Below are 12,224 nucleotides of genomic sequence, written 5' to 3'. Positions count from 1 at the left end.
GAGGCGGGCACAGTAAAGACCCTCGAATAGGGCCGCAGATTATGGGTCCCAGCAGAGGCCTCTGAAATACAACACCACAACTGTTTACAGCAGGACACAGCTTGCTTCCAGTGCTTGTGGTACATATGCAAATGAGTATGCAAATACAGGTGCCCGATCCCAAGCCTGGATGCCACGAACTGCTGCAGCGAGAGAGGAACTCCCTGATCTGCGTGAGGGTCTAAGTGTGCAAGTGTGAGCAGAGTCCGTGCAGAGATGCCGGGGTCCTCGAAGAGGTGAGGGCCACCTCTTTTCTAGGGAGCAGCAGCTGTGCTTGCTAGGATGCGGAGGGCGCCTCCCTGGGAATGGAGGGGGCCTCCTGCGTCCACATGCCAGGGCACTAGAGCCCAGACTGTTAACCTGATGTCTGTGACTGTCGCTTTCTCCAGCAGGTAGAGTTGGTACTGTATTAGATTGTTCTGCTATAACCAGGCCATGGAATTATGAGATCGAAAGTGCCGCCATATAATTATAAATCTGCCACTTTTGCCACATAAACCATAATCTGCTGCATAATCTGCAGATTTTAGCAAAAAGAAAAAAATGTTTCAGCTCAAACTGTGCAATAAGTTAATAACAATGCAGCAACAGGTGTTGCAGTGCAGTGGAAGGCCTTTTGCAAAGCTTGACTGGTCACCTTTCCTTTGCTTATTGCTATATGTGGGTAATAAACTGGTACTAATGAGGTGCACCCAATGCCCAGACAGTGTTAACATGTGTAACAAGCATTGGCATAGCCTAGAGGTCTCGCCTTTGGGACCTTATAAGTGTTTGGTTATCCAGCACAATATCCTTGGTGCAACATCATCAACTGTTGCATGGCTAAACACTTATAAGGTCCCAAAGCCGAGACCTATGGACTATGCCAATGCTTGATAAATTTAGGATTAGCACAGTGCCATACCTGTCGAGCTAGAAAGGGACACAGTATTTTACCAATTATACAGCAATGTTTTTAAGCATTGAATTAGCTGGTGTCATCCATGCAGAGTTGTACATGAAAAAGTATTTTTCCACTCCAGGAACAGTATTACAGCTTTGGACTGGCAACCTGGAATAAATAAAAATAAAAAAAACACCCCAGGCACGCATTTTGCTGTCAATACAGCTCTTCAGAGCGATTTAGCTTTGTCCAAACACAAGGGAGCACCCAGTGTAAGTCAAAACAATACCCATTCAGGCTTAGAGTGCCACATAAATTATGCAAAAACAAAGCAGAGAACTCTAAAATCGGCTCACCTCAAATAGCTTGATAGCTTACTCGCCCAGTGTGGATGGCACTGTGCTAATCCTATGTTTAAAAACTTTACTCGAAAAACAGACATTTCAGGTGAGCAGATTTTAGAGTGTTGCTGGTGTTGAAGGGTGCTCTATATAGGATAGGCGCTGCTCTGAACCTAAACTTGAGAACTACCCACAGTTCTCTGCTTTGTTTTTGCATAATGTATTTGGCACTCTAAGCCTTAAACAGTATTATTTTAAGTATGTGTATATATATATATATATATATATATGAGAGCAGAGAACTCTAAAATCTGCTCACCTCAAATAGCTTGGTAGCTTACTCGCCCAGTGTGGATGGCACTGTGCTAATCCTATGTTTAAAAACTTTACTAGAAAAACAGACATTTCAGGTGAGCAGATTTTAGAGTGTTGCTGGTGTTGAAGGGTGCTCTATATAGGATAGGCGCTGCTCTGAACCTAAACTTGAGAACTACCCACAGTTCTCTGCTTTGTTTTTGCATAATGTATTTGGCACTCTAAGCCTTAAACAGTATTATTTTAAGTATGTGTGTATATATATATATATATATATATATATATATATATATATATATATATATATACATATATATATATATATACACATGAGAGCACGAAGTTTTCCCCTCCTGTCAGATTTGCGCTCGTAGCCACACCCTCCACGCCAACGACAAAAGGAACACAGACCACCAAGTCAGCAATGATCTTGTTTATTTAACTTCACAGAACCAAATCAGCGACGCGTTTCGAGCACAAGTGCCCTTGTTCACGCTGCAGTCAAATGAAACAATCACAAGCCTTTTTAACATTATGCTCACACTCGGTTACCACCCCCTGGTGGTAACCTCCCGTGTCACGTGAGTAACAACAGTGAAGAAAGACTTTAGCTGCATAAATTACATGTAAACAGCACATTTAAATCAACAGTCTCAGGTTAAATCCACATAGAAAAAGTAATTAGAGCACAAAAGAAATGTGATTGGCTGGTTAAATCCAGAATCCTAGCTAAATTCTTAAAGTGCAAATGTTTCGTATATCATGAACAATGATGATATATTACTAATTACTTAAATTGTCCATCAAATATACAATGATGGTGTACACAGTTTAACTTTCCAAGCAAAAAGCTAATATTTAGGAAAATGTAAACAAATGACTGTCATGTGCAAAGTAGCAATATATATACACATACACACACACTTTAATTGTGGAGCCCACTAAACACCCCCATATTTCTTACTTTTACCCCCTTACCACCACTAACCGTACCCATCCCTAAACCCTAAAAATAGCATTACCACCTAACACCCTTACCCACTGCCTCACCCCTTTCCACCCAGAACCTTTACCCATCCCTAAAACCTATAACCCCCCTTATCACCCAGTACCCATACCCGCCCCTAAACCTAAAGACCTTACCACTCTATACCCTTACACACCCCTAAACCATAACACCCTTATCACCCTGTTCTGTCACCCACCCCTAAACCCTAAAACCTTCCTTACCCTAATTGCCGATATATATATATATATATATATATATATATATATATATATAATCTTACACATATATACATACATACATACACAAACACACAGATATTTGAGGTGAGCAAATTCAGAGTGTCACTAGTGTTACAGTGCGCTCTATATAGGAGCTGCTCTCCACCTAAATTTGGGAACTAATCTGAGTTCTCAGCTTCCTCTTTTGCATAATTTATTCAGCACCCTAAGCATGAAAGAGTATTGTTTTGATACATAAATGTACATACACACACCTGCACATTTACCCGATATAAACTTACCATTTAATTGTAAAGGCATGCGTGGTAAAGGCAATGCATGGTAAATGCCGCATTTTAAAGGCGGTTTGTCATCTATCCATGGAAAGAAAAGTTTCTCCCGATGTTGCCGAAGCATTTTGGGTAATTTTGTAGAAATTATGCACATTTCACAGACACAAAGTTGGAAATTTTGCACAACTTAATCAGTAACTAGAAATAGATATAGGCATGCTGGAAAATCATACTACACAAAATTAGGCTAATTTCAGTTAGTGGAACAGGTTACAGAGATTCTTCACTACTGGCCCTTTTAATAAGTGTGCAACAAACAAATATTCCATGCTGGAAAAAAAGCCCAAACCAAAGAAGTGACCTGACCTCTAAATACTGGAACAAGCAGTCAATGTATGTGCACATGATAAGATATGGACTCCTTTCAACGGTTGAAGGACCACAGAAAAGCACGGTCTACAAGTGCTGATAAAAAGGCCATTTATGACCACAGAGTACAGAGTAACTATCTTAATTTGATAAGTGGTAGTTTGCTCTACTGTGCTGTCTTTTCTTCAGGCCTACAAAGAAGCATTTAACACTTAGTTCCTTTCACTAGACCTATCTTTATCTGCACATTCAAAACCATCAATCCTTATTATCATAACAACTCTTTCACCATTCCAGATGCACCGTCTACTAGACATGTATCACAACCCCATTGCCACAGGGTGCAAGCTCCACTTTGAAACCATCTACTAACTTTTAAATCCAAATGTGAAGATCTCATTCAGGTGCACCTCATAAGATCAACGTTTCTCTGGCGAGTGGTCATCGCTACAGATTTAAAGTACATTCTGTTCGTTGCCTCTATTGTACGTTTTTATTGGCACATTAGCAGTAGCTATTGCCATTCACAGCTGCCTAGGATCCCCCTTTACCTCAAAGTCATGCAATTACTAAACCATCAAATGTCTTGACTCCAAAGTTATTGCCCACACCCCCACTAATACTTATCTCCTTCTCAGATCACACATTAGTTATCCTTCCTCACATGATTTAAACCTCTTATACATTCATCACACCCCAAACAAAACGACTGAGGGAATTGTGTATGCATTTGAGAAGATAGGAGGTGAGCTGCAAAGATCACATAGAAAAGCACTCAAAAAAGGAGCAGGGCACCAGTTAATCCAACAAGGCTTTCTTTTAGATTAAATAAGCATATCTAACATTTGCTCTATCGACAAGCTAGAAAAGAGTACATTAAGCCCACATCAAACTTCTGTACCTCTATGCAAGATCGCTTTGGGGAGTTATGCACTAGCATTTGGAAAGTACAAGCTTTCAGGTCTCCATCATTAAGGGCTCTGTCACAACCGTCATCCAGCTCATCAGTTTAGGATCAACAGCAGCTGCAGTTCCAGGCTTGTGCACACACAAACTGCACCAAGCAATGGTTTCACAACACGTGCGGTACGTACGGCAGGTGTAAACATCTCTGTATTCCATATTTTCATAATCAGGAAGGATTTTGATGAACCGGCCAGACTTCACACGTGGATTTATACCTGAACAGACACAGCAGGATAAGCAACAGAAGATATGAACTGTGCTCTTACCAAATGGTCTTGGACAATTAACAGGTTTTTCAAAAAATACTTGTTATACTCCTTTTTCAAGTCGGCTTGCCTTCCTAACAAATCAATAAATTCGGCTCCTCCTGCTCCCTTGAGTTGCTTTCTCTTCAGCCCTATGCCAATCACTCTTGGCAGCAGGCATTTTTCTTGGAGCCAAGCTACTCAAGCAGACATAGCATCGTTCCCATTTCCAAAACTCATCATCTTGTTTGTAGATAGATCTCGAGTCAGAATAATTTACAGCATAAATGTGTGAAAACCTCCTGTGACTTATTATGAGATTACAGGTACCTTCAAAGAGCCTAACAATGCACCTCATAACACACAAAGGTATTGAGTTACATAAAACGGCACAGCAAATGGTAAAAATATAAACTCATTAACACATACTTATGTTTTTCAAAGACAACAAGCTGAATGCTGTAGAAGCAAAGCATTTCTGCATTATCTAGCCGACCATGCTTAGAACTGATACCTCGTTTCGGATAGCCGATCATGCTTGAATGTGAACTGAAGCAACAGAAAATAGTCTACAGAATGTCTCCCTTACCAAAAATCTGCCATGTGAGTTACAATTCTTGACAAAAAGTACAGGCTTGACTGTCGCCAAAAAAACAAACACCCGATGCCCATCACTATCGCGAGCTGGCCATGTAGATTCCAGTTCCGCTGGACGAAATTATGTTTTAGAAGAATAGTGTCATATATTTCTCATTCTGCAACAGCAGAAAGGATAAAAGTATTTCTTGCAATTACAATTCATCACAGGGTTCTTCACTAAAAAATAGGAACGGGATGCCTCCATTGATGTGCACGATCTTGGAGCATTTTGGCAGAGAGTAATTTCTATTTTAACTAGACTAACACGAATGACAATGTAAAAGTACATGCTGCCTTTTTTGAATCACCAATTGGACAATATGCCAGGAGGCAGTACTGCTTGCAGATGAAGGTGATGATATGTTGATACAGGTTTGAGGAACCATCAAGGTTTGTCCCTCATTCCAGCACTCTCCACTCAAAGTGCAAACCTTTGAACAAGCGGTTTTGAAAGATCTGGAGGAGACACAGACTCAAGACAAGGTTGTGTATCAGAACTTACTAACCTGTGAAACAAAAACACTTCAAGATGCAAAGGCATCCTAATCAAACTAGTGGATAAAGGAGGAGCTATTGTTATCCAATACACTAATGAATGCAGAAAAGAATGCCTCATATTACTGATTTAACTAGCTAAGAAATTCTTCCACTCCTAGCCTTTTGACTACCATACAATCTATGGTGATGCAAGCAGAAACGAGGGCTAGATCACTACATTAGAATCAGACTGTTTTATCAACACCCATCCTAACGTTCCCTATTTCTGTATGTTTCTAAATAGCCATAAAAAAGTAATGCTGGGGGGCATGGCCAAGTAAGATGGCGGGGCGGACTGCAACCACAGAGGTGTCACTTCTGGTCCCGTTGATCATGCCCCGGTGCGCGAAGCGACTGGGAGCTGGGAAGCAGTGAAGTGTGGCCAGGCACAAGATGGAGTAGTGCCTTCCTTGCGGCGGTGACCGGCGGTGACCAGCGGCGCCGCAGCGCAATCCAGCGCCGCAGTACAGTATTGGCAGCATTCTGACCAGCACCGGGAGCGGGCCGCACCAGCAACAAAGAGCAGAGTGGCGCATTTACCTTTTGGGAGCCTGTTTCCGAGGCTGCACGAAGGGGCTGGAGACCGACCACGAGGAAGGAGGTGTGGCCGGGGGGCTATGCAGGCGACCAGATACCGGTGCGACAGACTCTTGGCATTAGTGCGTGGAGCACGGACTGGGCTGCCTGAAGAGGACAGTCTCAACAATGTCAGTGCACGCATCTACTCTGGCCTCCTCCCCCGGATTATTAAGGAGCCAACACTCTTTTGTTTATTTATTTATTTTTCACATTTTTAAAGCGCCCTGTTACCCGGAGGTGTCCTGGTGCTGGGTGATCACTGGTGTGCGTGTGCTGAGGAAATTAGTGAGTGAAGAGCCACGTCTTGAGGGCTCTCCTGAATACCAGCAGGTCCTTGGGGGTCCTTGGGGCCTTGCCTGACCTTAAGATGGCGGCCAGCAGGCAAGAATGCTCCGGAGCAGTCTGTTGCTGTGCACTGGGGACTCTCAGATGGCCTTAGGGGGCAATCAGGAAAGGCGCCTACACAAACTTCTTTCTACCTGAAGGGAGACGAGATAGCGCCACAGGGGCATTCAGCTGACCCGCTGAGGACGCCTGACCTTAACGTGGCCGGCTAAACTGCTCCAGGTTCGCCAACTGATGCCCGAGCAGACCCCCACTGCAGGAGAAGACGTGAAGGACTGGATCACTGCTGCTTCACCAGAGTCCCTACATCTTTGGGGTGTTGGTCGCAGCGCATATGCCGCCCAAGAAAAACACTAATAAAGTTTTGCACTACTTCCAGGCGGCTGATGAAGATCCCCCACTTCAGGATTCCCACTAAAAGCAGAGCATGGCGCTTATGTGGGAAGAGTTGGTGGCTACACTGCGAGACTTTAAAGCTGACCTCTGCACAGAGATCAAACAGGATCTGCGGACCTCTATAGATCAGCTCAAGGTGGACCTCTCCGAGAAGATGGTGTCTCTGCGCCAAGTTTAAAATCGATCGACCCCATCGAGTGGGGACTGCACAGCCGGGGGATTGAAGATGACCACGAGACATCCTGGTCAAGCTGCATGCCTTCAAGACAAAAGAGGCCACCCTGAGTGCAGCGAGGAAGAAGACGGACATCTCCTTCCAGAACTTCAAGTGCTCCATATTCCAAGATTTGGCGCCTGCCACCCTCGCACGATGACAACTCCTGAGGCCCATCATCGCCAAGCTGAGTGATGAAAACATCTGCTATCGCTGGTCGTTCCCCTTCGGCTTGGCCTTTGAATACAAGAATAAATCACACCACGTGACGGAGCTGGCTGACGGTCTCCGCATTTTGTGTCTACCGCCACTGGAGGAGGAGGCTTCGGAGGGTGCTTCAGACAGATCGGAGCAACGTCGAAAAGGGTCCAGATCTTGGCACACAGTCTCAAAATCTAAATGACTGTTCAGAGCCTGTCTTTGTAGAACTGCCGGGGGGTTGAAGTTGTGCGCTTTGAGAGTCGGTGCCCAGAGAAGCCTCTACAGACTGGCGCCACTCCGAGAGTTCGAAGCATGCAAACTGGCATCCAATGCAACTTCTTCGTTTGTTGAGGACACTGGGGCTGTTGCTTTTCCTTTCCAGGCTGACCACTGTGGTTTTCATGCTTATTAGCATGTGGCAGTCGAGGGGTGCGGGCCTTGTCCGTACCACCCAGTATCGTCCCTAGTATGCCAGGGAGGTTCCGAGATGCGGGCCCGTTGGTCGAGTGGCTCCCTGTTTTTGGTATTTTTGGGGGGGGGTATGGGGGGGTGTGGAGGGAGGGTACCTCGGTGGTGATATTTGGGTTATGTTTTTTGGTTCACCATGGCAATAGCAAGCTATAGGCGGGGAATGCAAAAGTGTGAGGGGTGGCGCCTAATGGGGATCAGGCGAGGGGGGGGATCTCTGCGGCTGGCCGGGGGAGACCCTGGCACACATGGGAGGGAGGAGTGGTGAGGTCACACAATGGTCTCAGTAGCAACCTGGAACGTTAAGGGACTGAACACCCCCCAAAAACACCCAAAAATTTGGAAATACATTATGGATACAAGATTTGAGGTGGTAGCCATTCAAGAAACCCATCTTAAAAAGTATGAGGCCGCTCAGTTGCGCCACAAATCATATCCTCTCATATACCAGTCGTCCTCTAGCACGAGGCATAAAGGGGTGGCACTACTGTTCCATATCTCCACCAAGTTCAACCTGGTGGATTCCAAAACGGACCAGGAGGGTCGGGTGGTGGTGGTAAAAGGGTGACTCAGGGGCACGCTCTGTACCGTTGCATCCATATATGCTCCCAACATGGGTCAGGCCGCATTTTGCACACACACAATTGACTTGATTTCTGGGTTTGGAGAAGGGCAGCTGGTTCTACTGGGGGACTTTAACCTGGCTTGGCATGACACGCTGGATATCTCACATCCTCACAGGGCGTCAACATCCATCTTTCCTAACAGGGTCAAAAATAAAATATCCTCCTTGGGCCTTGGGCCTGTGTGATGCCTGGCGAGAGTTGCATCCCACTACCAACGATTATATGTTTTACTCCCATGTGCATCAGTCCTACTCCAGGATTGACTATATATCTGTCAATCAGGCCCTAGTGGGCTCTCTGATCATAGTGTGGTCACTATTCATATGCAATGGACGGGGCCCAGGTCCGGAAAAGCCGGATGGTACTTCCCACTCCTGATCTTACGCGACTGAGTGCTTGCTACGGAATTAAGGATAGCCATACTGGTGTTCTGTGCACACAACTCCCCCCCCACCCCCCCCCCACCCCCAAAAGACACCTCTGTGCAGAATAATTGGGATGCCTTTAAGGCATTCATTAGGGGTAAATGTATCCAACTCCACGCTACCCTTAATCGCCAACGAAACAAGGAACGGGTAGATCTTGAACACGAGCTGGAGGTAATTGAAAAGGCACACAAATCGACCCCCACTAGGGTGATACAGCGCCAACTTACCGCAGTTCGCGGCAAGCTGCACTCGATTTATAACAGGGCGGAATATACACTCCTGAAACTAAGGCAGACCTCCTACTCTCAAGGGGATAAGGGATCCCACTTAGCACGGCGGCTCCGGGTGAAAAAGGAGCGGGATTTTATAGGGGGCATTATGGACCGTCAGGGACAGCTTACACACACAGACGACCAGAAAGCCAATCTTTTTGGTGATTTTTAATATTGGGAGAAATCATTAAAATTGCTTATCTCTACTCATTTCTACCCAATTTTATAACACTAACTTATTTTCACTATACACCCATGAACTGCAATTCAGTTACCCTGGTGTATTGGGCTTTTTTTTCGGTTCCACCCCTTATCAATTTTCCATCTTGCTTTGATTGTCTGTCACAAAAACATCTAGTGGCAGACTACACTTTCTCCTGGGTTAAGAGAGCCCAGATGATGAATAGGGCGGTACCGAGTGGGAACTGATGGGCACTTTTTCCTACTCAAGGAATTTAGTGCGTTTTGTTGCACTTTTGCACTAGTCATTCTCTTGGTTTTCCTCGGTTGTGCTACACTTTAGGACACACAGTTGAACCTTATTTCTTCTTTTTTGACCCACAGACATTTTTTGTTATGAATATGTAGTATTAGGGCACGTGTCTGTTTGGGTCCTTAATCTAGCCCTTGGACCCTCACCAATTTGTTTGTTTCTTGTTGGTAATTGAAAAGGCACACAAATCGACCCCCACTAGGTTGATACAGCGCCGAATTACCGCAGTTCGGGGCAAGCTGCGCTTGATTTATAACATGGCGGAATATACACTCCTGAATCTAAGGCAGACCTCCTACTCTCAAGGGGATAAGGGATCCCACTCAGCACGGCGGCTCCGGGTGAAAAAGGAGCGGGATTTTATAGGGGGCATTATGGACCGTCAGGGATAGCTTACACACACAGACGACCAGAAAGCCAATCTTTTTGGTGATTTTTACAGGGAACTTTACCAGGGCACCCCCCAGACATTGTCCCCCATCAACGGTATTTAGACGCCCTGGATCTTCCAAAGATATCCGCTGCAACTGAAGAGTCCCTCGAAGCCCCTATCTCCTCGGAGGAGGTCCGACTAGCCATAGGGAGACTCAAACTACACAAAGCCCTGGGTACTGATGGCCTGACTGCCCAATTTTATAAACATTTTGTGGCGGAGCTCACACTTTATCTCACTGGCCTTTTCCAGACGATTTGCATGGAGACTCGCGTCTCCAATTCCATGGCCTAGGCGGTGATTTGGGTAATACCTAAGCCGGGGAATGACCCCCAACAATGAGCCTCATACAGGCCTATAGCCCAACTCAATCTCGCGCCAAACTCGGTTGTATGTCTAAACAACTACTGCCTAAACCACGACTGCCTTAACCACGAAAGCCTAACCACGATCTATTTTTAACCACTACCTTTTTTAGCACGACTTCCTAAACCACGAAATTAAACATCTCGTGTTTGGCCATTAGATGGCACTATTGTACTTGCAATTCTTCTTGCGTGAACCACTTTGTTAAAAAAAACGGATCTAAATGTTCTATGTTAGTATGCTTTGACAACGCATACCATTATTATTTTTTTTTTAATGTATCCTTTTTTTTTGGGGGGGGGGGGGGGGGAGACCCCCCCCTCACCCCCCCTAATCTTCCCTTAATTCGGACAAGTGACGTTAACGTTCTACTTCGTGGTTCAGCCTTTCGTTGTTCCGGCCGACGTTGTTCAGCAGTCTTCGTTATTCTCTCCTCGTTGTTCAGGTGAGTCGTGGTTTAAACATCGTGGTTTAGGATGTTTCCCGCCAAACTCTACTCGATAATACTGGCCAATCAATCAGTCAATCAATCAATCAATCAAAAGCCTTTGTAAAGCGCGCTACTCACCCATGAGGGTCTCAAGGTGCTGAAGGGGGGGGGGGGGGGGGGGGGGTGCTGCTGCTACTGTTCGAGAGCCAGGTCTTGCTGCTGCTACTGCTCGAAGAGCCAGGTCTTGAGGTGTTTCCTGAAGGTGAGATGGTCCTGGGTCGTTCGTAGGTGTGTGGGGAGGGAGTTCCATGTTTTGGCTGCTAGGTAGGAGAATGATCTTCCTCAGGTGGTGGTTCTGCGAATCCGTGGGATGGTGGCGAGGGCGAGGCTGGAGGAGCGGAGTTGGCGGGTCGGAGTGTAGAACGAGAGGCGGTTGTTGAGGTATTCGGGTCCTATGTCGTGGAGTGCTATGTGTGCGTGGGTGAGGAGTCTGAACGTGATCCTCTTGTTGACCGGGAGCCAGTGCAGGTTTCTCAGGTGGGCGGATATGTGGGTGTGGCGAGGGATGTCGAGGATGAGTCGTGCGGAGGCTTTTTTTAAGCGTTGTAGTCGGTTTTGAAGTTTGGCAGTGGTTCTGCGTATAGGGCGTTTCCGTAGTCCAGTCTGCTGGTGACAAGGGCCTGGGTGACTGTCTTTCTGGTTTCGGTGGGGATCCACCGGAAGATCTTTCGGAGCATGCGCAGGGTGTTGAAACAGGAGGATGAGATGGCGTGGACTTGCTTGGTCATCGTGAGGGATGTGTCCAGGATGAATCCCAGGTTGTGTGCGTGGTCCGCGGGTGTTGGGGCGGAGCCCAGTGCTGTGGGCCACCAGGAGTCGTCCTAGGCGAAGGGGGATTGTCCGAGGATGAGGACCTGCGTTTTGTCTGAGTTTAACTTCAGGCGACTGAGTCTCATCCATTCTGCGACGTCTTTCATACCTTCCTGGAGGTTGGTTTTGGCGGTCGTTGCGTCTTTGGTGAGGGAGAGTATCAGCTGGGTGTCGTCGGCTTAGGAGATGATGTTGATGTTGTGTTTGCGTGCGATGGCGGCGAGGGGGCTCATGTAGATGTTGAAGACG

General features: G+C 46.1%; 1 protein-coding gene across 2 annotated transcripts in view; it reads right to left on the bottom strand.

The window, feature by feature from the left end:
• Positions 1-12,224, bottom strand: part of FBXO31 (F-box protein 31) — a 166,672-nt gene that overhangs the window by 49,770 nt on the left and 104,678 nt on the right. The window contains exon 3 of one of the 2 annotated variants that reach the window (XM_086946544.1): positions 4,562-4,648. The exons of the other annotated variant lie outside the window; for it this stretch is intronic. Within the exon in view, the coding sequence (XP_086802670.1) occupies positions 4,562-4,648 (87 nt within the window). The remainder of the gene's footprint in view (positions 1-4,561; positions 4,649-12,224) is intronic. 2 annotated transcript variants of the gene reach the window in all.

This window comes from Lissotriton vulgaris, chromosome 12, assembly GCF_964263255.1.
Source record: "Lissotriton vulgaris chromosome 12, aLisVul1.2, whole genome shotgun sequence".
In the NCBI taxonomy this organism is placed as follows: domain Eukaryota; kingdom Metazoa; phylum Chordata; class Amphibia; order Caudata; family Salamandridae; genus Lissotriton; species Lissotriton vulgaris.
The sequence above is the reverse complement of the archived record's forward strand: the minus strand, read 5'-3'. Positions and strand labels throughout refer to the sequence as shown.